General features: G+C 41.5%; 1 protein-coding gene across 2 annotated transcripts in view; it reads left to right on the top strand.

Moving 5' to 3' along the window:
- ANK2 (ankyrin 2) overlaps positions 1-27,954 on the top strand; it is a 331,669-nt gene that overhangs the window by 51,548 nt on the left and 252,167 nt on the right. Inside the window, exon 2 of one of the 2 annotated variants that reach the window (XM_077300529.1) lies at positions 546-606. The exons of the other annotated variant lie outside the window; for it this stretch is intronic. Within the exon in view, the coding sequence (XP_077156644.1) occupies positions 586-606 (21 nt within the window). The 5' untranslated portion in view covers positions 546-585. The remainder of the gene's footprint in view (positions 1-545; positions 607-27,954) is intronic. 2 annotated transcript variants of the gene reach the window in all.

Genomic DNA, 27,954 nt, shown 5'->3' with positions numbered 1-27,954 from the left:
TCATTTCAAGCACAATTGTTTTAGACAGAACTGCACTCCTAGAATGCCAGAGTCTGAACTTGGAGTCTCCACACATGCCAATCATGTTTTACTATTGAGCGGTGGCCCCTCTCCAAAGAGGAGGAGTTTGCAAGCTGCTGCTGTACTTGGATTACTGAAAGATTTGAATACTGGTCCGGCATGAGCCCTGGATCTTCTGATTACTGGTGTCAGTAGCTTCCTGGTGAGCTAGAAGAAAATTCTGTTGCCTTTTAAGGCTCAAGGGGAAAAGAATAAAGTGCTGAGTGAGGTCTTTCTATGGCAACTAGATGTTATTTTGCATTGTTTATCATATGTTCACGAGTGGACAGTTACTTTGGTGGCTGCCAGCCCTAACTCCGAACGGTGGGTTATATGAAATGATAGTCATTGTGTAGGAGGACGGCAAAAGAACTGTCTAGATATGCAGTAAACTTCTGTTGAAAATGAGCAAATAAAATATATTGAAATAGAATGAATTTAGGGCTGTTATAAGGGTCTGATGTGAACTTTTTCTTCCTTTCTAGGTAAGTACTGGAATGGTGATATGAAGAACTGACTTTGCAAATGACCACCATGTTACAAAAGGTACCCTGGTATTTGTTTAACTAAGGCACAAAGGTGCATGAGGAATAATACAGCAATACAGTTTGTATATAACTGAAAATGTTGCCAACAGCTGCTTATATTTGTCCTCTGAGCAATCTCCATATAACACAAAGAAAAGGTCACTCACATATTAAAATGCCATTTTTAAATAATGTTTTATTGTTACTATTTCCTGTGATGGCAGGGGTTCATGGGAATTGTAGTCCATGAACATCTGGAGAGCCACAGTTTGGGCACTCCTGCCTTAGAAGATACAAGAAAATGCAGATGATCTGATACAGAATATGGTCCTTTTAAATTAAAGTGATGTGCCTCTGAGAATTACACATTTCTAATCAGAAGTAGATGGTGTTAACAAAGGACTTGATGTGCAATTTGAATCTGTCAGGACAGTTATTGTCTAAGGGCTGGATCCAGCTAGCTTTCTTGCATCTTGAAAAGGAAGGATCACCAAAATATGTTCTTCTGGGGATCATGAGACCTGCATGTACACAAGCCATTTAGGACAGGTGTTGTGATAGGGTCAGGAATTGGGCAATGCTAAATGGAAAGCTGGCTGGATCCAGCCCAGGGTCACCAGAAGGATTATTAAATCGAGGAGGACAGAGGACCATTAAACAGTTGTGCTCTTGCTTAGTTTGAAGATTATCTACTTCCCGAACTTCCACTGGTGTCCTGCTTCTTTACAGTTACTGCTTGACTGTCTGATAGCTGTAAAATTGGCAGATTAATCATCTTGTCTGATTAAGAAATTGCATCCCTGGGTAATCTTGGATAAGCCAAATGGTTCACTGGCTGCTCTCTAACAGATAGTCCGTGCCAGCCGGATGTTTACTTAAGTATATAAGTGCTTGCTGTGTGTGATAGAAAGAGGCACTGGCAGAGCATATAATGAGCTCTGAGCCTGCAGATCAGAAAACCATCTCCATTGTGTTTGTGTTATCAGAGCCATGTAGCGGCCATATTTTGAAATAATTTTTATATCTAAAGAACTTTTTTCAGGAGGATTATATTAGCCATTACAATGTAGCCCACAAAAAGGAGAGCAGTAATTAAATCCACTTACAAGCTAGTGGAATGATGCCCAGGGAAAATCCATTAGAATACTGCTTACGTGCTTTGAGTTAATTCAACAGTAATTCTCAGGTTTGATCCTCATCCCTTTGTAGGTGGATATAGTAGGTCAAAAGACCCGTTTCCATTATTATGTCTTTGTGTTCCTACCTTGCATACTAGGACAGGACGCTACATGTGATCTCCTCAATATGTGCATATTCACCATTCTGCGTGAATAAGGCAACATGCATATTTTTCCCGGCTTCAGTACATGTGATTAGAAATCCAATTTTTTGAGGGCATGCATTCAGGAATATCGAAACCGGAAAATATGCATGTTGCCCTTTTAATACAAAACGGTGACTGTATTTTTGAGGAGCTCACGTGTAGCTAATCTGCATGTAGAATAAATTGCATATAGTGTGCTCTCCCAATACATAAGTTAGGAATATCACATCGCCATGACAAAAGGACTAAAACATCCAACGGGAGGTTTATACAGCTTGACTGTCCTTATCCTTGCCCAGTGAGTATCACCCTGACAGATGTGTAGTGTGAACTCACCTTCATTCTATGGCTTGTCAGCGGTATCCTATATCCTATTTCAATGTACTTTAAAGTGTTATATTATAGGGGATTATACCCTACTGTTAAGAGCCTCTTGTGGTGCAAGGTGGTAAGGCAGCCAATATGCTGTATGAAGCTCTGACCATAAGGTTGGGTGGGAGTTTGATCCCAGCAGCCAGCTCAAGGTTGACTCAGCCTTCCAGCATTCTGAGGTTGGTAAAATGTGCTTGCTGGGGGGTAAAATGGTAATGACTGGGGAAGGTAATGGCAAACCACCCTGTATTGAGTCTGCCAAGAAAACGCTAGAGGGCATCACCCCAAGGGTCAGACATGACTCAGTGCTTGCACAGGGGATACCTTTACCTTTACCCTACTGTTGATCCCCTGGTGGAAGGAGGAGGAAATGCAACAATGCCTGATAGTTCTCCTTCCCATAGCTCCCTAAACACACAACAATTTTTGTTTCAGAAGTGGCCTTTTGGTGCCAGCAGAACAGCAGTAAGATACAACTTAGATTTTGACATTAGGGTCAATCATTAGTCTTCCTTGTTGACTCTGAATGTATCTATTAAAAGAGCATTTCACAGAAAAGAAGAAAAAGATAATATGGTATTTAGAGGTGGTTGCCATACTGTTAGTTTTGAGTCTCACTCCAAATGTTCCTTAGCGCACCACAGTGGGGTTGTCTTGCTGATTGAGTGCTCCATGGGAAGCCTAGAACCTGAAATGAAGAAATGGGTTAGTTTGCTGGCCTGCCAAGTGAAGGGCATGGGTGTTCCATTTCCTAGAACTGTACAACATTGGGACAAGTTCAGGTTTTGATCTAATGTTCACAGCCTCTGAAGGCATAAACCCCCCATGTCCTGTCTTTGTTAGAGGCCCAGACTATATGCTATATTTAACATGTGATACCAGTGCGGATTTGCTACTGGAAGCCAGCTGTGAATTCCTTAGCCCCTGCAAGTCTGTGGACCATATCTTGCAGAACATACCAACAGTGTTGTCTTATTTTCATATGGTTTTCAAGTTTTTCTTTGTAAATGTAAAAACAACTGGAACAAAATCGGTCATGAAAACGATTTTCCTATGATCCACATGTATACCATTCATCTTGAATTCATGTTCTCGGCTCTTTGGGAAGGGTTGCAGAGAAATAGCTCTAATGATAGAAAGATGAAATTACAGTGATCTGTTTCAGGCAATTTAGTTTATTGCATCTGACTGTTAGTCCTCTGAAATCTAAAAAGCTTCCTGCTGGAAATGCATCTTGTATTCTTTCTCCAATTGTTTTGCAGCGATAATTGGAAGCCCATTTTCCTGCCTTGCTGCAGCTGTGCACATGACTTTCAAAAATATAAGCCATACTAAATGGGAAAAAGTTACCAATACATGAAGATAGACAACAGTATGACCGGATGCTTTTGTTATGCCTGCTGCTTAATCAAAATGGTGGGCTTATAGGGTTATCAGGTATTTCTTATAATCTTTGTACTTGGCAGCAAAGAGAAGAAGATTTGGTTTTTATACGTTCTTTTCACTACCCAAAGGAGTCTCAAAGGACTTACAATTGCTTTCTCGTCTTCTCCCCACAACAGGCAACCTTTGAGGTAGGTGGGGCTGAGAGAGCTCTGACAGGATTGCTTTGTGAAAACAGCTCTATCAAGGCTGTAACTAACCCAAGGTCACCCAGCTGGCTGTGTGTGTGAGAGCAGGGAATTAAACCCAGCTCTCTAGATTAGAAGCTGCCTCTCTTAACCACTACTCTGAACACCAAGGAGGAGAACATAATTGGCTCAATGCCATGAGTTGCATTGGAACTATTTGAATAAACCAGAAGACTCACCTACTAATCTGTATAATCATCAGTAGTATATCTTCAGTCTAATTAGCATATATTTTGTGTTACAATGGTATCTTTAGAAGCAAGCCTGGCCAGCTCAGTAAGAAGTAGGCAGCTGCCATGTGAACCTTACTTGGGTGAAAATACAGTACAGAAATGTTTCAAATGAATAAAATATATCACAGATCATCCACTCAGTAGAACATCCTTGTTGGAGATCTTCCAGGGCCTATGGAGAGTTAGTGATTTGATGGGCTGTAGTTGCACATAAGTGACATGACTTTTCCAAAGTCTGCTGCTGTTGTACTTAGAAGTAGGTTATCTTTTTTACTGAAAGTCTCTCTTATCTATTGTCCCTTATTTATTACCAGTCTCTCCTTCTGCATTCAGCTGATCTGGCACCACTGCTCAATGCTGCTGTAAATTTGAAGCTAGATGGCTGTGATGAAACTTTATGTATGGTGGCTTTTAAAGACGATTTGAAATGTTCAGTTAAATTGTGCAAAATGCGAATGCCCATTATGTTGGCTGGCATGAACTGATATGAACATGCTGCATGTGTACTAAAACAACTTCAGTAGCCGCTTGTTTGTTTCTGGGCTCAAGATAAGGTGCTGGTTCTTACTTGCAGAACCGATCAACCCATGCAATCAACAGAGGCTGGATGAGGGGCATCATTAATGTATTTCTTGCATGGCCTTCTTTTCCATGTGGTTTTTCCACCCCTATGTTGACAGAATATAGCGTGCAGCCACGGATAACAGTGACCATGCCTTGTATCATGCTGGAGGATGGATCTAGCGAGCTATTTTGCTTTATCTTGAAGAGGAAGAGAAGGGACCTCAATGGGGTGTAATGCCATGAACTTCACCTTCCAAAGCAGCCATTTTTTTCTGGTTATAACTCCAGGCCCCACCTGGAAGTTGGCAATCATAAAGCAGGTCCATATCTTTATCCTAAAAATGTTTGTACGGAGTTTTCAAGAAATGTTTAAGTGGAACTTGGTTTTCTCCCTGCTGATTGCTAAGGTTTAAAAAAAATAAGAAAGGAAAGGAAAACAGACATGTGGTGGTGATACAAATTCAGGGTAAGGGATCAAGTATTAAGACCAATGATTAGTACCTGGCAGCTGACTTGTAATGATTTGTTGACATGAAGGAGCCCAAGATTTAGCCGGTTATGTCAACAGCTACTTTATTCACCTGGCACAAATCCATATATTGTTTGTAGCACCTGTCTGTTTTGTTGTTCTCCGCTGTAGGCATTTACCAGCTTGCGGCAAATGCAATATCTGCTTTGCTTACCAAGAGCAGAAGCATATTTTTTGCATGGCACCATTAAGTCATCAGGGAGGAGGCTGTGCTTCTGCAGAGCGCTTAGAGCCACCTAATCTCTGAACTGATTTGTTTAACCTGCACTGTTTGCATTCTCTTCTAATGTATAGGTGACCACATTCAAATAGCTTAAAATAATTAAATAATAAACCATGGTTAAATTCCAGTTTGATGCATGGAGATAGTTCACATGATGCATGGAGATAGTTTTGTATCTGAGGCCATTAAGTATTCCTTTCCAAACCACCTTGGGAGGGCGGTATATAAATAAATCAATAAATCAATCAATACAGGGAAGTACACCATTGGTACAGACAGTTACGATTATTTTAACAAGAATTCTGTTCATTTATGCAATGAGAGGCAGTAGGACAGTCCTTTCCAAACACTTTACTACAGTTACAACTGGGATGTAATCTGCCCTGAGACCACAGAGATAGGACAGACAACAAACAGGGCACACGCCACCAGGAATTTGGTTGTAATCTTTGGTGTCTTCCTATCAAGGGAGGTTCAGATCACAAAGGTAGCATGCCAGGCATTTCTCCATCTGTGCCAAGCAAAGCTACTAGTGCTCTTCCTGGTCCTGGAAGACCTTGCCATAGTGATCCATGTGAAGGTCACCTCCAGACTGGATTACTGCAATTTGCTTTTTGTGGGACTACCCTTAAATCTGACCTGGAAATTACAACTGGCCCAGAATGCAGCTGCAGCTCCCGCCTGGTGGAATGATTTGCCAGTTGAGATCAGGGCCTTGGTGGAACTGTCACAGTTCTGTAGGGCCTATAAGATGGTGCTCTTCCACCAGGCCTATGATTGAGGCCAAAGCAATTAATAAAAACGGGCCTCCCTTCATTATCTTTTCAAGTCCCTCCCCCATTCCCCATTGATATATATTACCTGCCATAGACATGAGGCAGGTAAATGGTTGGGATATAATGGTTGGGATACTCTGGTTTCTCTTCAGTTTGCATTTTTTTTTTGCTATTTTTTAAAATAATATTTAATTGAAATGTAATTGAATCTATAAACTAACTTTTTTTGTATTTTAATCTGTGTTGTAAACTCTCCTGTGCCCTTATAGGAGTAGAGTAGTATACAAATCAATAATAAATGACTTAATAATAACAATAAGACCCCCATAACTTTTCCCTCTCACACGGAAAATAAAAATGAATTCCAGTTGCTTGTTACATCTGAACGCAGGAGGGGGTGTTTGTCTCCTGTGAGCTGACATTCTAACCTAGCTTTGTAACTCCCAAGAGGGACCTGTTCTTCCAGAATTACAGCTGATATCTAGACTATAAAGAACAGTCCCCCTGGAAAAATGGCTGTTCTAGAGGGTAGACTCTATGGCATTACAACCCCCTGAAGTTCCTCTCTAAACCCCACCTACCCTAGCCTCTGCCTTCAAATCTCCAGCAGTGTTCCAACCTGGAGTTTGCAACCCTACAATCCCAGTTTGTAGAAGCAGACAAACTTCCAGCTCTTCACCAGAAGTGATGTTGTACCGCTGGAGCAATGACAGTTTTCCTGGGGTTTTCTCCCCACTACTCTACTCAGCAGCAGCTAGGAGCATCAGGTGAGAGCCCAGAGTCCATCACAAAACATCTATGGTTCATCCTTTAGTTTGTTTTTGTATGTCCTCCTAAATGTTATAGAAAAGGTATCTTTGTTTTCTGTGGAAACGTTTCACCAAGGAGTTGTCAGATTTGTTAATCTGTTGCTGCACAGTCCTTTCAGAATTCAGGTTGTGGACATATATTTCTTAAAATGGTTGATAAAAGCAGATCAAGTTTATTCGGACTCCTTTCATTTTATCAAACGAGGCTGGTGCTTCATGCATCATCCAGAATGCTGAAAAATACTTGCATCATTTTTCACTTGACTGTCAGTGGAGCCGGGTCCTAAATTAAGGGAATTAATTTACATCTATCCATTATCTCTTCTGTGTAGCAGACAGATTGTTCGTGGCTGTACTTCCAAGTCCCCAAGTAACAGTCTAAATATAACATTTAAGTGTCAATGTTACATGTTTACTAGCAGATTGTTTTCCTTTGGGTTCTAACACATAGCAAAGTATATTCCTGCGATAAATAACAACTAAAACAGCACTGTGTTTATTCTTTTGAGTATGAGCGTAGATAATATTTGCCATCAAGGTCACATTCAGAGGGTTAGCAGCAGTGCATTTCTTCTTCCAGTAGTTTCCCATCTTGCCAGAAGGCATAGGACCTGAGCTCGCCCAACGATACAGGTAAACTAGGATGCTAGACTTTAAGGGGTACCAAATTATATGGAAGTGATTTTTTTTTGTTTCTTTATTAAACAAATGTTATCTGTAGACCTCAGTTTTCTCTGTGCTTAATGTTGTGGGGAGCATCAACATCATAGCTTGCTTAAGGCACCAAATCCCTTGGGCTGGCCCTGCATGTTAGTATATTAGTATAACTGAACATTTTCCTCCATTCTCCTTACAATCTTAAGAGAAGTCTTCACTGTTTCCATTTCATGAAATGGAAAACAAAGCTGAGGTTGAAAGGAGCCGTTTTAGTCCATAGAAAAATGAACACATGTCACTAAACAGTACACTAGTTTTTGAGTACTCCATAACTTCATCATGCTGAATGTTTGCGCGAAAAAAGGGTGGGTGGGAGGGAAACAAGGCTATGATGGAAAGTCTTCTGTTCTGCAGCCTGTGAAATGGAATACAGGATGTGCTGCTGACTGAATAGTAGATCTAACTCGTTTAAGGTTGCATATGATCCTTCATGGATGAAGGAGGAGGAAACAGGGGCCCCCTCCATTTGAGACTATAAAAGTTGACCAGTGTCTCCAGAGCCAGACAGAGTGCACAGATCCATTAAAAAGCTGCCAGTGGAGGGAAAATATGGCAGTCTTTATATTAACAAAATTAGAGTGGAACATAGATACGTCTCGAATGATACGTCTGGAGAATTCCCCATGATCCTAACAAAATTTGAGTCCAATGACACTCAGTCCATTGTCTGAAGAAGTATGCATGCATACGAAAGTTTATACCTTGAATAAATCTTTGTTGGTCTTAAAGGTGCCATTGGACTCAAATTTTGTTGTGCTACTTCAGACCAACATAACCATCCACTTGAATCTACCCCATGATCTTAGATAGTCTTCCTGTTGAGGAATCCCTTTCTTTATGGTTGCATGGAATATTGCAGAAAAATATAAAGAAAAAGTCACACAATGCCTTTATTTCCAGTTTTGTTACACTCACTGACTCCTATTGTGATCAAATTTACCATTTGTACTTCAATGTTCAGGTCACAGTCCAAAGCCCTTTTCCTTATGGCCAGCAGAAACATTCTCTTTATCTCTGCTTTCTCCTTTTTCTTTTTGTTCTGAACATCCATCCCAATACCTGAAAAACTTGAAAATAAATACATTTTAAAAAACATTCCTAATAAAATACATGACAATACATAGTCTTTTTTCATAAACCTGGCATAAGAACTAACAATGATTACTCACTGAATACATTATGATTTTAATTGAGGTTTTGTGTACATGTAGGCTACTAAATATGGACTTAGTGCTCACTAGAGTCTAAGTTGAATACTGCAGACTACATCGGCCTTACACATTGTAAGGGAAAGAATTTAATAAGTCTATTTACTATGAACATTTCTCTACCCTTAAATTATATTTCCTCACAGTTCATTTCCATCCATTAAATGGCATCTGTTTTATATGAAATTGAGAAACGTAATCTACTAACCCTCCTAAAATCCTCTGCTTAGTGGTAAGCCCCATATTATCAAATGGGGCTTACTCCCAGGAAATTGTTCTTAGGATTACATCCTGAGTGTAGTAAGGGAAAGTTCAATGTTTAAATGTTTTTATGGGGATGTTTCTCCTGGGGAGGGAAGGGGGGGGGAGAGAGATGAAAATGGGGGCATATAGAAATAGTTAAAGTGACATTCTTTGACTAATACTCATTGGTATGGAATATGCAAGCTAGACAGTGACTAGAGCTGTGAACAGACAAAAAAGATCTTTCTACAAATCTGAAAAATACCACAGGTTTGCAGGAAATCTTAAAAGGAAAATATTGGGGGGGGGGCGAAAACAACCTATAGTTTTAAGAAATCAGTTCTTTCAGTGGTTGTTGCTAGGTGTTGTAGACCAGCCAAGTTAAGTAGAACAAAGTGATGCAGAAGATTTCTCTGAGGAAGAGGCAGTCAGCAGACCTGGCCCCAACCCACAGCCAGTGGCAGAGGTGCTGCAGGTGGGGCTATCTTTGGATTAGATGGCCTGTATGCCCCCTTCAAACTCTATGATTCCATAACAGAGAAGCTGTATCCATACAGCCATTCCCCTCTCTGCTGCTTTTAAACACCATGCAGCCAAACACCTCTATTGCATCATGCCTATGCCGGCTGCCTCAGTCCTGCTCCTGCAAGTACTCATCCTCACTTGATGCTAGGCCAGCACTGTGCTGCTAGATGGGCACCAGATTAGAAGCTGCTTTTCTTAACCATGACACAAAGCTGATGCCAGGGAAGGAAAAATGGGGGAATATGAAGGTAGGTTTAGTGGGTGGAAAGGAGAGAAGCAAGCAAAAAAAAAAAAAAGGAGGCTTATGGGAGGTTTGGGAAATAGAAAAATGAGATAGTGGGGGAGGAGCAAATATGATGCCCTTGTCTATATATCTAATTTTCAGTATGGTCCCATCTGTGGTTACTGAAATCTTGAGATTGGAGCCATGGATGGAAAGGACAGAGCTTTTTACAAACCTGAGGAAAAGAAATACCTTGGAGGGTTGTTGTTAGGCAACCAGACTGTATTGTGTCTGTAAAAGATTGGGGGGAGGCATTTCCAGGACTGTTTTGGCTGTTGAGGGAGGACTCGGCAAATTTGGTCTGGCAGTGGTGGCTGCATGACTTGCATGATGTATCCAGGCCCAGCTGCATGCTGCTGTTCAGCCCCCCCCCCATGAAAGCCAGCGTGTTATAGAGTCTCCACTTGTAAATTATATTATCATACATGTGTTGTGCTTTTGAAGCCAGTATATCAATGGTAAATACTAAAGCAAGCCATAATAAAATGTCGAAATATGCTTGTGGGTGAGAGAATGACATTCTTTGTGAGTCTTCTGATGGACACAAGGCCAGGAAAAATATTTATAATATAAAAACTTTCCAGTTCACTTAAAATAGTTTGATAGTTCCAAGAGCAGTGCTTATTTATGCACATCTCCTTTTTGGTCTGTCTTTAATAAAATATAAATCTATTAAAGTTCTGCCATTTAGAAGCCATCTATATCCATATTTTACATCAGGATGAATGCTGATCAGGAGGTTCATTACCATCCCACGGATATTTATAATATTCTGTATGTGTTTGGCTCAAAGCATAAAGGGTATTACAAGGTTAGAGTGATCTCAGATAGGGTAGAAGAAAGCTTTTATCATTATACATATAGTGATACTGATACATATTTAAATCATTCCCATTGTGATTATAATTAACAGCCCCCAAATAATATAAGAGATTCTCAATACTGGGTCATTCTACACTGATTTGGGTTAAAATAAATATGCTCATGCAGTAGTCTGTGACCACCACATGAATTCAAGAGTCTTTCCAGCTGTTTAAATAAAGGTGTTTGTGTAGATTGTTGTGATTGAGAATACTTCCAAAGAAGACTTTTAGTTCAATTACCATCTAGCATGATTAATGCAATTTAACAGTCAACTGATCATTATTATTATTAGATATTATTTTTAGATTCCTCTGAATTAGCTTAAAACTGTGCATGTGGACTTTCACGAATATTTATCTTTCAACATTGCCAGTGGATAGAACTTAAACATGGTTGAGAACAGGAAGTATGAAAGAGCTTTACGAACAACTAAGCATAGAGCCTTTGTTAGCCATTCTTGCTTGTTTCAGACTCCCACACAGACCCCATTGAAATGAATGGAGACCGAACTGCAATCTTATGTGGTAGATTGATTCTTCTTGCAGTTTAGGATAATAGCCCAGTATTGGTCATGTTTCAGAACTGGCATTCCTGTGTAAAGCAGTAGTGTCATGTAAGGAAGACTCTTCATACTCTTGAATAGAGGGGAAAACCCTCTATAAGCACAAAGACTGTGCTGTTCATACATAGTGGTTCACTCCATTGAAGTGGACGGGGAAGCTCTAATTTGTGCCAATGTGCATAATGAAGACATTAATAGAATCATAGAGCTGGAAGGGGCCATACGGGCCATCTAGTCCAACCTCCTGCTCAATGCAGGATCAGCCTAAGAAGTATCAATGATATAAGTATTTGTCTGGCTGCTGCTTAAAGACTGCCAGTGAGGGGAAGCTCAGCTAATTCCATAGCTGAACTAATCTGCCTGATTTCCCCCCCCACCCCGATATCTAGTCAGTACTATTCTACACGTAGTTTAAACCCATTACTATGCTTCCTATCCTTTGCCACCAACAGGAACCACTCCCTGCCCTCCTCCAAGTGACAACCTTTCAAATACTTAGAGGATAATCATGTCCCCTCTCAACCTCCTATTCTCCAAGTCCTTTAGCCTTCTTTACAGGACTTGGTCCCCGGACCTCAGATCATCCTTGTTCTCCTTTGTACCCTCTCAATTTTGTTATTATGTGTGCCCAAGGGAGTATATATAGTGTGTGGGTGAGAGAGAGAGAGGGAACAAGAGTGCACACTTCAGGTGTATGTAAAGAGTCATTTGCATGTTTAATAATTTTAGATTTACATCCATCATTTTGGGACTAGGGAATCCCTGTCTCTATTAGTGAATATAAATAGGCAGTTAAGTAGAATACAAAAATGGAAGGCTCAGGTAAGTGGATAATGAGATCAAACATATACAAAGCATGGTTTAAGGACCAACATGCATGTGTTTGAACCAAAATTAATAAAATTAAAACATAGTACATTCAGAAAAAATAAGTTCTTCTCCGCTGAATTTCACGGGTTTGTTGTGCAAGTCTCACAAAATCAATGAAAGCCGGTTATAACAGAAAAGTATTACCTGCAGGCACCATACCGTTCATGTTGGTGATTTATTAGCCTATTTTCTGCCTTATGGGAAGTTACAGCAGCTTACAATGTATAAATAATAATAAAATGAATAATATATCTTTTTTAAATTACGTAAATCAATAATTTAAAAGTGCCAGTAGGCAGAAGAACTAATCCAACGCTGCCATTAATAAAAGTGTCTTCAGCCGAAGGGAGTGGCTCGGACAAGTGAAATTGAAGCCAGATTAGGAAGCAAGAACATGGGCTGTCTTGTGGCAAAGCGAGGAAGTGGACTGAGGGCAAAGAGACAGGCAGGCAATCTTTGTGTCCTGCCTTGGGAACATGATCTCCTGTACCTTTGTGAGATCTGACCGGTAACAGAGTACTGAGAGAGGAGAGAGGGAAACGGGGGTAGAACCTGCTTTCCCCACTTCAGAGAGCAACACTGTGCCCTGCAAGGCTATAGGACGAACTTGAAAAGATTATAAAAAGGTATTTTTAGTTCCTTGGCTAGGCTTGCCTGATCTTGTCAGATCTCCGAAGCTAAGCAGGGTCAGCCCTGGCTAGTGTTTGGATGGGGACACCTCCGAGGAATATCAGGGTCGTGACACAGAAGCAGGCAGTAGCCTCTGAATGTCTTGCCTTGGAAATCCTTCTGGGTCTCCATAAGTTGGCTGGGACTGGACAGCCGAATTCCTCCCCCCACCCCTTGCTTTTTCTTATTGCCTGAGAACCTGTTGCTAAGGTTACCAACCATCAGGTGAGGCCTGGTGCTCTCTTGTCCCCCACACTACAGAGGTCAGTTCCCTGGAGGAAATGGTAGCTTTGGTGGACTCAGTAGGACCCCTTTCCTGCCGAGCTCTCCCTCTTTCTCAAGCTCCTCCCCAGGCATTGCTCTAAATCCCTAGGAATTTCCCAAGCTAGAACTGGCAGCCTTTCTTGTTCTGAGCGGTTGCGGTTTGTGCTGTGTGGTGGGATTTATTTATATTGTTATTTAACTTACATTGTAATTAGCTTGAGTTCCATAAGTTGGAAAGGCAGTTTTAAATAAATGTTTTAAATAAAAGAGTCTTCCTTGTTTTGTCCTGGGGGAAAGCATCCAGGTCCAGACTCAGTTGAAAAAAATAGAGGCGGCACAGTCCAAGGGTCTATTGGTGGTATATTTGGAAAGATTTCCTCCCTGCATATGTGAAAAATTATTACCCAGTTCCTGTTGCTTCTTGTGGTTTTCAGGGGAAGCCCCTTTCATCTGGAACCCGATGAATGAGGTTTAAATCTCATTCACAAACTTAATGAGTCACTTGCTTCTCAGTGCCATAAGTTTGCCATGGCCTGTCCTGATGACTTTATGTGTGTAGCATATATTTACAGCCACACTGATTCTCTTCTCTGATTTCTTGTAGCTTATGAACTAGGGATGCCAGCCTCCAGATGGGGCCTGGGTACCCCCCAGAGTTACAGCTCATCTCCAGACTGCAGAGATCAGTTTCTCTGGAGAAAACGGATGCTTTGGAGCAGGGGTAGTCAACCTGTGGTCCTCCAGATGTCCATGGACTACAATTCCCATGAGCCCCTATCAGAATTCGCTGGCAGGGGCTCATGGGAATTGTAGTCCATTGACATCTGGAGGACCACATGTTGATTACCCCTGCTTTGGAGGGCAGACTCTATGGCATTGTACTCCACTGAGGTTCCTGTTCTCTCCCGGGCTCCTTCCCCAAATGTCCAGGATTTTCCTAACTCAGATCTAGTAACCTGACCCCACCAGTCCCCGCCGGTGGAAAGGGGGGACCCAGGAATTCTATTGTGAACTTGCTGGTCACTTCAAAAGCTCAGTAGCACAAGGATCTGGAGGTGGGCTTGTAGATAGGCTGCTGCTGTGATTGGTGGGCCAATTAGACACAGCTGTGAAAGCGGCAAAGAGGAAGGGAAAGTAAATTAGTTATCCATGTCATTAATCAAGGCAGGGCAAGGTAGCACAGGTGTGCCAAGCAACCAGCATCCCTTTAAGGTGCCACAACACCTTTCTTTCTTCATAAAAAACAATAGCATGGGAAAAGACGGACTGTAAGCAGGAAGAATAAACAATTACCTTTCTGGCATCATTTTAATCCCAAATCTCCCCAAACAGTTCAGAAGCAGGTTTTTCATTGTGCTGGGTGAGCGCCTTTATTTTATTATGTTTTCCTCATCTACAATGAATGCCTTTATAAAACCGCAACTAATCATGCTCAAGGTGAAAGAAATATGGATTTGGTTACGTATGCAAAAAGAGACTTTCTGCCTATTGCAAACATTTCATAGGCAGTTTATCTAAGGACAAATTATTCAGTGCACCTTAATGTTTTTGTGTTGTTTCCCTTGTTAAGTGAATAGCCTCCCACACAAACCCAGGCAAAATTTAGCAGCCTCTTGTGGCACAGGGTGGTAAGCGGCAGAAATGCTGTCTGAAGCTGTCTGTCCATGAGGTTGGGAGTTTGATCCCGGCTCAAGGTTGACTCAGCTTTCCATCCTTCCGAGGTTGGTAAAATGAGTACCCAGCTTGCTGGGGGGTAAAACGGTAATGACTGGGGAAGGGAATGGCAAATGTATTGAGTCTGCCATGAAAACGCTGGAGGGCGTCACCCCAAGGGTCAGACATGACTCGGTGTTTGCACAGGGGATACCTTTACCTTTACCTTTATCAGCAGTCACTCCCACACTCTGCCTTCAGCTGCTCTCTCGTAAGCATTCAGATAGGTGTACACTGCCTGGGCAGAGACCGTTAGCATACATGCTCCCTTGCTGTCAAGAGAGGAGGAGGAGGAGACATATGAAAACAAAACGTGTATCTGTGTGCATGTAGTTTGCTTGAGCCAAAAGTCACATGCAGTAGCTTGAGCATAAGGAAGAGAAGCCTCTTCCTACTGCCATTTACTCGCATGTTAAAAGAGCAGCAGACTTTTATGCTCAGTTTAAAGTAACAGCCCCTGTTTGGACAGCCCCCACCCCCTGCGAATACCCATAATGGTTCTTGATAAAGTGTTGAGGTGCTTCTGCCAGTTTGAAAAAGTTATTGAGAATTGACTAGAGTATGACTGGAAACCAAGTTTAATGGAGGGGACCAAATAAAGATTTGAGCTAGAAGATTAATATGAAATGTTCATAATGTCAGATGTTTCAAAAGCCCACTAAAGGGAGCCAAACATTTGATGAACTTGTCCACAATTTGCTCAAGAAGGCAAGGCAAGTAGTAGGCCAACAGGCTGAAGCTATCGCTGCAGAGCCAAACAGGTCCAGGCAGGGCATCCAGGCATGGGGACAGCAAGTGATCTAATAATCTAAAAGTGAAGACCAACCTGTGATATATGTCCAAGATAGGAGGCTTCTGTAGCAGTACACGGGAGTGTTGCTCACAGGAGCATTGATGTTGGGGTAGATTCTGGTGTCAGCAATAAAGGAAGAAGGAGGAGTCAGAAAGGGAAAAGGGGGAGAGGAGTTCAAATAAGTTACCTGACTGGACAAAAGGGAGAAGGGAATGATTCAAGGTACTATTTCAAGAAACCAGAAACAAAGAGTAGAGAGGGCATTTGTTTGTGGGCAGTGTCTGACCAAAGAACTGTAGTCTTAATAACATTAATGGGATGGTTCAGCTCCTTTACAATGAATGCAGATATGGCCACACTTCTTTCATAGGCAGAATACTAATGCGGGATGCTAATTCTTTTGTGGCTAAAGGCATACTAATTAACCAACGAGAGTCTGATAACTCAGTCCTGAGTGAGGCATGCTGTCTCTCTGGAAAGGTTATTTTCCTCAGTAAATGTGATGAGGTTGGGTGTAATTTTACTTCTTCTGGTGACTGACTTTTGTGGTGGTAATGTGACATAAACCGAGGAGCTGGTCCTGGCCTCAAAATATGTCCCCAGAAAAGCATTGCGCTCAGCCAACACAATCAGGCTGGTGGTCCCAGGCCCCAGGGTGGCTTGGTTGGCCATGGGTCCTGCCTGGTAGAATGAGCTCCCGGAAAACTTCAGGGCCCTGTTGGAACTCACTGAGTTCCGCAGGGCCTTTAAAGCAGAGGTCTTCCCCCAGGCCTATGGTTTATTTATTTATTTGGATTTTTATACCACTCATTCTTTACAGCTCTAGGTGGTTTACATGGAATATTATGTAATTTTACATGGAACATTATAATAATCTATAACATACAAGTTTCAATACCACATCACAACAACCAACAGTTTATAACAAAACAGAAATAACAACAACACAGGGGAAATCAAATTGTTCAGTCATGGAATGGTGTCTGAGGGGGGACCAGCAGATGTTCTCGGTTGGCTTCAAGCAAATGCCTGGTGGAGGAGCTCCCTTTTTCAGGCCCTGCAGAACTGTGGAAGTTCGGGCAGGGCTCTGATCTCCTCAGGGAGCTTGTTCCATCAGGTGAGGGCCAGGACCGAAAAGGCTGAAGCCAGTAAAACACCTTAATTGGCCTCCCTCCTACACTGCATCCTACCCAGGACCTAGGGTTCAGTCCTTAGACATCTGGTTTTAGACTTTTAGATTTTGAAATTTTAGCATGATTTTAGCATGATCGATTGTATCACAATGCATATGCTGTTTGCCACCCTGAGTCCACGTCCGGAGGAGATGGAGAGTTACAAATCTAAAGAAATTTAAAAAATGAAGTTGGGAGGGAAAATAAACCAAGATGGAGGCTTCGTGGCAACACCTTTGCTAAGATGATAATGTTTGAATGTGTCTTGGTTCACACAACTGGAATTAAGAGGCATACATGAGGTTGTGTATCTAAAGGTGTGTCCATGTTACTATGAGATGGTATTATTGTACAGCATAGGGAATAGATGGTATTATGGTACTCAAGACCATGTTGGACTGGGAATGAGTCTTTTGTGCATCCATTTTACAGCTTTACTGTAACATCTAAAAACCCATAACTTGTGAGATGTGCCAGTTTTGTGGGGACTTACTATGGTATTGTGGTTCAACCAGGATTTCTTAACATTTATAAAGGTAATCCCTGAATACTGAATCTCTGAAACTGGCCCATGTGTAGTTTATTCTTTTTGTTTCCTAAAGTTCTCCCTCAAGGTTAATTCACTTGAAATAAATGTATTTTTGGTAGTAGCTTGGTGACCTGAGATATGGGTTAATCATACTTGCATTTGTTCTATCAGGTAAACAAGGACTTTAGCAGCCTGTCTTTAATCCAGTCAACAACTAAATCAGGGGACTGGGCCTCCTTTCACCCATAATCCTGTTGCTGCCATTGAGCAAAAGTTGCTTAAAAACCTGTCTTAATTATGAGATTGGCAGGTGTTGACAGCTGAAAAGGCATCTCTTGCTGTTGTTTGACCTTCAGTTGGAATATTAAAATATGCCTTTCTTTAGTCATTAGTCATTCTACCCACAATGAAATCTTCTCATCTTTGTTGCCTTTTTGCCAGACATAAGAGATTAATGGTGAGGGACATGAATCAGGTTATGTGCTTCATAAAAGAATCTATCAATTGGTATTTCTTATCAGCCAATGTGCTTGTCCTTGTTTTGTTTTCACTAATGTTTTAGAAGGATGTTGTTTTAATCACACCAAAGGCAGTGAAAAAGGAGAATCTCCCTCCATCAAGCAAGAAAGAATGTTTAGGCGTGGACTGCTCTTTAGATTAATTCCAGCTTTCTTTGGAGTAAAGAAATTAGTCATTTCTTGACGAATATAAACATGTGGTGATGACTTCCCCCTCCATCTCACCAAGTTACGGTTTCAACTCTGTATCGTATTACTGCCAGTGTCAGACTCATTAAAGGAACGGGACTGTGGCTTACATTTTTCACTTTCGTAAAATGAAAACTGGCCGTGTGTTAAATTCCATCCCAATAAAATACCATACGTTCAAAAAGTATATATCATTTTTTTCTTGGGGAAAGAAATCTTGTGAGAAAAGATCTTCAGTGTCAACAAAGACATCAAAATTTGGCATGTGCTGAATATTTGTAGAAAACTCCATGGAGCAAATATAATGTCCACAGCCGTGTTACCCCATGTGTTTTATTCCCCAGCTGTTTGAGTCCCTTGCTGGCCTTGCTGAAACGTTGTGGTTTCCTTGGAATGCATTTCCCCAGCTCCTTTGGCCTCAGTGGCAAGACTGGTGCTCTTGAGTGGCAACTTTTGTGCAGGGCTGGCCTGCCGCCCTCTCGTCTTCAGTGAACCTGCACAGTCACAGAGAGGTCCTTTTCTTGGGTGGTTTTAGAAGGGTGCAAGATAGTTGGTACTTTCCCCAGTTGTTGAGAAGGGGGAATTCACCTGAGGATTTGGAGAGATAACTTGAAGATTTCTACAGTGGGGGAAGTTCACATATTATGTAACACTGCACTGTAATGCTTAGCTTAAAATAGTTAAAAATCATTTAAACTATTTAGATGTTGGCTGAAGAGCTTACATTTAACTTTTACTTTGAAAGATAAATAGTATTCCCCCCCTATGCAGTATGTGAGTATAAGATTTAAAAACCCCTTTGTTTTGCAACACACTTTTCTGTCCTTATTTTTTATTTATGATCCTTGATTATAGTAAATATTTTGTAGTTTGTACTTCAAGATCAACAAATAAGCAACTCTCAATCTTCTTGACTCCTTTTTCCTAGTTAACGTAGTGTTTGTTGCATATTTAAAAGCAAAGGCTGCCACCTTGTGGAAGGAGGAAGAACTTGCATCAATGTGGCATTCAGTGAGTCTACTCTCTTCTGTTTTGAACTCTTCTCTCTCTCTCTCTCTTTCTCTCTCTCTCTCTCTCTCTCTCTCTCTCTCTCTCTCTCTGCCTTCTATAAATGACTGACCTCTAGGTGTGCACAAGGCAAGTGCCAAATTGATCTACTGAACGGTAGGCAACATTTGTAGTCCAAATGTTAATCCGAAAATCTGTTCCTCAAGATTGACAGCATCTACCGCGGCGAGAATTCCTGACTAAGACTTCCTTTGGAGCTATGTTCTAGCAATGCTGTGCCCACAAAAAACTGAAGAGTATTTCTGTGTACACGGCCAGCAAGACATCACCGTGAGTGGTGGTATACAAATTGAATGACGGGACGAATGAAAAAGCAGTGTTCATTAGATGGTGTTAGAAGCCCTTTACACATGACCTCCTCCCTGGACATTACTTGAATAGGCAGGAAGAGAGAGAGTGCCCAAGCACCCTTGTCCCCGTGCGATTGTCATGTCATCTGCACAGGAGAGGAAGTAGCTGCACATAGACTCCCTCTTACATATATATGTATGTATGTATGTATGTATGTATGTATGTATGTATGTATGTATGTATGTATGTATGTATATATGTGTGTGTATATATATATATATGTGTGTATATATATATATGTAGGTATGTATATATCTCTCATAACATTCATACAAACAGAGAGCGCTGGCCATAGCGTTTGGCTTACAAAGGCCAAATTGAAAACGGGCCACTACTTTAAATGAAGCAAAACATCCTACATTTTTGTTATCGCTACACAAAAGTTAGGCTGTTATGTGACTGTTCTTTATCTTGGTCCATTTTACAGGGAACAGCGTGTCCATCAATTTTCGCTCCTTACAGGATATTGATTTGAAATGTCTTGTTTTTATCTCTTCTGTGAAAGCGTGCAAGATTGGCCTGTCAGAACAGATGACTAATTTATGAGCCAAAGCTTCATAATCACTGCTTGTAGTTCCAGTTGAAACTCAGTGCCCAGTGGACGTAGGCTTCCCAGGCTCTTGTTGCCACAAGCCCTGTATCGATAGTGATCAGTGAAGGTAGTGTTAACGTACTGTTAGAGTCGAGAGCTTCCATCACTGGAGGAATGACTTTGGAATTAGTTTTACTTTTCTTCTGTAGTGCTCCAGTGTGAGATATAAAGGAGTCCTTCTTGAGAGGAAGACCCTGCCTTTATATTATTTATTTATTTTATTTCTTTGAATTTATAAAACACTCTCTCTGTGGAAGCAGACTCAGCATGTGGAATGGTACCCATAATTCTTAAGGTGACAGTTCATAACTTTCCACAGCAAAAATCAATGGAAGGAAAGGGATGAGTACGGGCTGTGCTTCATTGATGTACGCCTCTTGCAGTGAAGGCAGCTTTGAAAGGATCTAAAGTGAATTTATGGAAACTCTAAATTCTAGGAAACACAGCACACTTTTTGTCTTTCTGTATATTTTTTATTAGTAGTTGCTTTACCATTTCCAAAGCGAGAACAGAACAGCTGTTAGTTCTGTTGATTTACCTGGATAGGCCAGACAGGCCCGATCTCGGAAGCTAAGCAGGATCAGCCCTGGCTAGTGTGTGGAATGATGACCTTCAAGGAATACCAAGGTCATGACACAGGAGCAGGCAATGACCAACCACCTCCAAACATCTCTTGCCTGGCAGCCAGACAATCTGGGGATCTCCTGGCTACATCACACACTTGCCATATGATAAAGCAGCCTTTCTAAACCTTTTAACCATTGAGATATCCATTAAATATTCTTCAGGCTTTGAGAAACCCTGGAAGTGATGTCATCAGGCCACAGCTTCCTGCCACAGCCCTAGATATTACGTGTCTCCGGAAGTGACATCACCTGGCCACTCCCACAGCACAGGAAGTGACTACACAGAAATATTTTCAGATTATTTGTGAACAGAACCATACCTGTTCTCTGGGCTGGCTACCAGTTTGCTCTTCACCAAAAGGAGCCTGCAGGCACATGGCCAGGGCAGGTTTATGCTGCTCTGTTGCCCCCACCCCAATGCCAGAAACAGGGCTGCGAAAGGCCTATGCCACTCTGTCTCCAACAGTTAAATTAAAATAGTTACTCTCTGGACTTCAGTTACTACCATATGTGATGGGCCTCAGCTAGTGAAGATTTGTATGGCTGGGGCCTCCCATGTCTCCAGGCCTATCAGTGACTGTTTTGGGAGGGGTGGGTGGGTCTACATGACCATATATGGTCATATCACGATACATTTATTTTTAAATTAAAAATATATTAATAAATTAGATTTCTTACCCGCTGCTCTCAGAGTTGACTTGCGGCTGGTTACAACAAGAATAAAACCCCGATACATAAAAGCATAATAAAACCCATAAAACCCAAATCCCAACCTACTCTGGTGGCGATAAAATAAACCCCCCTCTGCCGTGCAGGGAGCATAAGGCCATAGGGGGTCCCTTAGATATATGGGACCCAGACCACGAAGGGCGTTAGAGGTCAGAACTTTGAACTTGATCTGGGCTGCAACTGGGAACCAATGCAGATGTCTCAGCTCTGGCTGGATATGGGCCCTCCAAGGTGTTTCATTGTGGACGGTGGCTGTTGCATTTTGTGCCAGCTGCAATTTCTGGGTCAAGGATGAGAGTAGAGTGAGTTACAGAACTCAGTCCTGGAGGTGACCATCACATTAACTAATGAATTAACTCCCACCCAATTGGCAAAACCCTTTTGGGGCCACCGTGATACCCCAGGGATTCACAAAATCTTGGTTGAGAAAGCCTGCAATAAACAAATAGATCATTGGTCTAATCCAGCACAGTTCTTCTCATGTTCTTAAACAAAAGATAGTCATTCTTTTCATTTTGCACATCTTTGTGTCTATAACTTCTTATCTGTAGCGTAGGAAGTACAACATTAGAAAGACCTTTACCGGCTATTTGGGTGGCTTGGTTTGCTTAAAGAGCATTGCGACCATGTGTAAAAATGTTATAATTCACCCTCACCTTACCCAGTTGCAGTATTTGAGTTTTAGGGTTATAGTTTCCTAATTCTGCTGTTTAAACTACTAAAAAAATCCATTATTTAGGATCAATACTAAATTAAATTGACAGAACAAAAGAAGTCCAGATCTGTCCCCTGTGCCCCCTGAGCTCCAAGGCCGGGCCCTTCACAATTGAGTCCTACAGCTGACCTCACCCAATTCAAACCCCAGCATGGCATAAATAGGGAGTTCCACAAAGTGCTGGCAAAGAAAAACAGTTCATATGACTTCAGAAAGCCCTACATAATCATTACAAAAACCTTGATATTTCCATTGTCAAGGAACGCTAACCCACTTCCCATTCTTGCTCATTATAAGCATGTCATAATTTATTTGTCCATTACAGACTATGTGTAATAGAGATGCTGAAAGACAACAGCAGACTGGCTTGGGCAGAGGACTGCCTTTCTAATTCACTGCATATGTGTGAAGCTATTAGAATTAGATAACTCCCTTTTAGGTATTTGGGTAACACAAGATAGGCCTTGAATCCAGGCACTGTAGTAACTCTTCCAGTTGGAACATGGTTGTTGTCTTTAACTATTTGAAAGGTTGTCACTTGGAGGAGGTAAGGGAAACGTTCCTGTTGGCAGCAGAGGAGAGGACCCGCGGTAATAGGTTTAAACTATGTGGAGAACAATATCAGCTAGATATCAGGGGAAATTTTTTCACAGTCATAGTAGTTCAGCAGTGGAATTGGCAGCCTAAGGAGGTGATGAGCTCCCCTTCTCTGGCAGTCTTCAAGCAGTGGCTGGCCAGATACTTAGTATGGATACCTTAGGCTGATCCTGCCTTGAGCAGGGGCTAGATAGTCTGTATGGCCCCTTCCAGCTGCAACAGAATCACACAAATAAGGACTGAGATCTCCCATGCATTTCAAAGGTTGTAAACACAGTCAAAGAGAATACAGCTATACCCAAGAAAGGTCCTGGAAATGGACTAGGTGAGGCCAAAAGCCCATGTTTTTTGGAAGAACTAGGAGATGCCATAAACCTTGGAGGACTGGAGGAGGGAAAATCATTGGCCATTTTCGGAGGGGGAGACTCATTGATATGATCATATATGGTCATATCACCCGATAAATATTTAACACATTTTTAAAAAAATATTAAAATTAATCAACTCCCACCCATTTGGGAAACCCCAGGGTTTCACAAAACCCTGGTTGAGGAAGCCTGAATTAGAAAAATGCATAAATTACTAGACAACTGTTATATCAATAAGGAAACCAGTCTGTAAAGCACTTGAAGATTCCAGAAGACCTAGACAAACTAACATTTGCAATCACGGTGGACTGGGAAGTGAAGATGGGCCAGGAGCAAACTCAGAGAGTGACAGTGTTATTGGCTGCCTCAGCAAACAGAGACATGCAGGAGGAGAAAGCTGGTGAGCTCGCTCCAGTCATTACTGCTGAAGGATCTGAGCCAAATGGCCCTTGGGTAGCTGCCAGAGCTACGAGGGCTTGGCTCTGCCTCCTCCTGGCTGCCAGTGCCCTGCCAGGAACATTTTGTATAAAGCCAAATGGTCAGTCCACTTTTTGCTGTCATTGTCTAGTGCATAACTTATCTGAATGGCATAACAACATGGAAAGTCACTGGCTTATGTATTTAGCTAATGAATCTATGTGTCACTTTTCAGTCCTATTCAGGTGTCCTTGAAGTGTTTCCCAACGTATCTATGATCCTGAAACAATTTAAAAGAAGTTTAAAATCATTAAAATTACAGTTTGAATCTTGCAAGTAAGCTTCTTCTAAGGGAAGGAGTTCCTATCAGTGGAAGGGGACTTTCTCCTCCCTCCGGTTGTAACTGGAGCTCAAAAATACTCCTCAAAGAGACCGAGGAACAGTGTGATGGGCAAGCTGGAAGTCTGCTGCAGAAGGAGGGAGCCAGACAACCCTGTTAGTGGCAAATAGTTTTAACATATTTTCAATTTGAACGACCGTGGATCTGCTTTCAGTGTTTTTGAAGGTTTGATATAAACCAGAATGTAAATATAAAAAGGACTGAGGCTTACAGTGTTAGTCATGAGTCATGACTCAATTCCATTATAATCAATGAAACAAACTGGTCATAGCCAATTTAAGCCTCATTACTATGGCGCAGAGTGGTAAGGCAGCTGTCTGAAAGCTTTGCCCATGTGGTTGGGAGTTCGATCCCAGCAGCCGGCTCAAGGTCGACTCAGCCTTCCATCCTTCCGAGGTCGGTAAAATGAGTACCCAGCTTGCTGGGGGGTAAACGGTAATGACTGGGGAAGGCACTGGCAAACCACCCCGTATTGAGTCTGCCATGAAAACGCTGGAGGGCGTCACCCCAAGGGTCAGACATGACTCGGTGCTTGCACAGGGGATACCTTTACCTTTACCTTTACCTTTACTATATAAACTGGGTTTGGGTGGTAGACCACCATCTCAGTGGTAGGCCACCATCTCATCATGTAGTAGCAATCATTCGAGGCTACACAGAAATCTTTGGGGCCTATATAAAGTCTGAGGCTGCTATCAAACAGGCGGGATCACAAGGAAGAAGCTGTGCCTGAAAAATGAGCAGTGGATTTTGAAAATGGGAGGATATGTTAATCAGATTTTGTATAACAGAGGTCCTTCTGCACCTGTAGTTCAGCCATAGCCACCCCAAAAGCAAATGCATCTTCTGTATTAGGCCTGGGCTATTAATGTATAGAGGTGGGGTTGTGGGTTTTGTTTTGGCTCATAATAAAATACAAAAGAAGCATCTCTGTTTCCTCGTAGAAAGTGGCCTCCGGGGTCATTGCTCAGCCTTCCTTTGATGATGAACCCCTGCTGCAGTGCTCTCACATATTCAAATTTTTCATTCCCAACTGAGAATTCTTGATATGCACTGCAATTCTTATGCAAATGGGGTCTTTCAGTTTGATAACGTTCATTATACCAGCATGTTTCACTCCAATTTTCCTGGGCTGCATTGTGAAAAAGGAAGCAACCACACCCTAAAAATTGAATATCTACAGCAGGAAAGATTGGAAGCTTAGAACTGAGTTCCCCAAAGCATCCGCATGCAATTTTTGATTCAAAAAATTAGGAAAGGATAACTGCAGGTTAGTGAAAACATGAAGTCTTGCTAAAATTATATTTCTGTGACATTGTAGATGCAGTTTGAGGGTAAAGAAACCACACACCGTGCTGTTGTTGATGTATTCAGTGCAGGTTGTATTGTAGTTGGCGAAAGATTTATGCAATCTGAAGAGAAACCAGAGTATAGGTGGTTGTAATGACGATATAAAGTGTAACTGCAAATGCTCCTTTAGATTCTCAAGGGTACATGCTTGTTAGCAGTTACTGGTGCATATCCACTCTCTGTTTATAGAAGCTCAACTTTCTTTTATGTTCCTTGGTGTTCACCACAATAAACCCTTCTGCCATGAAAAGGAGTCAATCATCCCTTGAAGTTATCTCTTGAGGTGGCAGTTAAATTAAATGATGGAATATTCAGATTTGTCTCCGGGCGAATAATTTTCAAACACAATGTTTCGTTTTCTATATCAGCTTAATTTTCATTTCACCATTGCGTGGCTTTCCCGCTGACAGTGTAACTTCCTCAAGCTGTACGAGAACACCCTGTAATTTTTGGCTGGAATCTCTTATCAGAGGCTTTTAGAATTAGGATATTTTGAAGAGCCTTTGAAGTAGAATAGAAATTTATGTGGATCTTGTGATGGGGTTTGAACTTGTCTTGATTTTTGTGTATCATTCTTGCTGAGCTCTGTACCATTAGACATTAGATGCTCAGTTGTGGGATAAACCTTAAACCAGAGGTGTCGAACGCATTTGTTATGAGGGCTGGATCTGATATACATGTCGCTGGGCCATGTTTGGCATAAAATGTGCTGCCAGGCACTGGCGAAAGCAACTTTATAAAGGACACAGGCAAACTCAGTAAACAATATTATTTTGTAACTCAAAATACAAGCATGCAGTATTTCTTTAAAGTATCCCCCCCCCACTTCTAGCGCCCTTTACTGATCAGCGTTGGGCAGTGTACAGGGACAAAATGTATAGCCTCTGTCATCTGGCAGTAAAGGTAATGTCCTGTTGCTTCTGGTTGGATAAGAACCCTGGATTGATCTTGGATGGGCCCTCCAATTCTCTTGTGTTTAGAGAGGGGCTTCATATGTGGATCGCATTTTGTTGACAAATGGACTAAGGCCATATTTTTTTTTAAATGGCTGGGTCCTCAAATTGTACGATGACTTAAGTTTCACTGTGGATGCAATACTGTGTCTTCCATCTATCTTTCATCAGGGAAAGTATTTTAAAAGAAACAGGAAGTATGAAGACACTCGAAATTATGGTGGTTAATACCTGGATGATTAAAAAAAACCTAGAGGTTTACTATTTATTTATGTGTTTGGATATTTATGCCCTATTTTGTTCAGTTTTGGGAACCTAGAACAGCTCACAACATTCTCCTGTGTTCCATTTCACCATTACACACCACCCTGTGAGGGAGGTTAAGCTGAGAGGTTAAGCTGTGGGACTGGCCCAAGATCACACAAAGAGCCTCTGCAGTAAAGTGGGCATTCACATATGGATCTCCCAGATACTGAGAGCCACTCTGATTCAGCCTTTCTCAACGTTTTTTTTTAACCCTAATGAGACTTATGTCCACTTAGAGCAGTGTATCTCAAGTTTTTTTTATCATTGAGAAACCCCTGAAACATTCTTCAGGGTTTAAGAAACCCCTGAAGTGGTGCAATTTTGCAGAATATGGCATAGCTGTGTATATTCCCAACCATGGTCCCTCCCCTTCCTACCCCCTCCATGCCCATCATTGGTCAGTTTGGAGTGGGGGAGGTCAACATGAACGTATATGGTCATATAGTCATATCATGTGATAAATGTGGCTTTCAATTTGCATCTGTGCTACAATCAGGATTTTAAACAGGATTTTACAATCAGGATTAAAAACCTTCCCATTAATCAGAATTCTGATTTGTAAGACAAATAGATTCATAGGGTGGCCTGCTTCAAAGAAGTGAGGGTAGTTAACTAAACATGCCAAGTATGGATGGGGGGAGTGTTGGTTGAATGAATGTGCATGAAACATTTTTGTTTTTGTGCAAGATTCAGCAAAACAGAGATTTCTATGTATCAGACAGAAGCTTATTGAGGAGCTGATAGTATTCTGATAGTTAAAAATGGATAAAACTGTGACTTGGATATAGCTGAACCTCTTCTAACAAACCATAATATTCATTATCTGGAGGTTGTACCCCACTTCTTTCCTTCAGGTGAATTCAATTCGATAAAGGCTTCCTTAATAGCAAAGCAAGTTTTGCTATCTTGCTTGTCAGATATTACCCAAGAAAAGATATAATTTGTGCTGCATTACATGAGTTTTTTCATCTTTCTTCCCACCAGTGTCATACTATAAATAAGCCACAATTTCAAGGGCTAATGAAACACCCACACTAGGAAATATTGTCCTTTGATTCACCAATATGGTGCGATGCTTAAAATTGCCTACAGGGCTTTACTGGGGATGAGGAAACAAATCAAGATTCAGAAATAGGGCATAATGTACCTCGCAGAAATCTGTGCAGCAAGAAGGAGTGAGACAGAGGTCTGGAAATCCCTTTCCTGCAAAAGAGAAGGCAATTCTGCACAATCAACATCAGTCATGTAATGGAAATCAAGACAGTCCTTCAAACAACTTACAGCAACCGTGATGACAATTTGAAATAACCCATTA

Source organism: Paroedura picta, chromosome 10 (assembly GCF_049243985.1).
Source record: "Paroedura picta isolate Pp20150507F chromosome 10, Ppicta_v3.0, whole genome shotgun sequence".
Lineage (NCBI taxonomy): Eukaryota > Metazoa > Chordata > Lepidosauria > Squamata > Gekkonidae > Paroedura > Paroedura picta.
The sequence above is the reverse complement of the archived record's forward strand: the minus strand, read 5'-3'. Positions and strand labels throughout refer to the sequence as shown.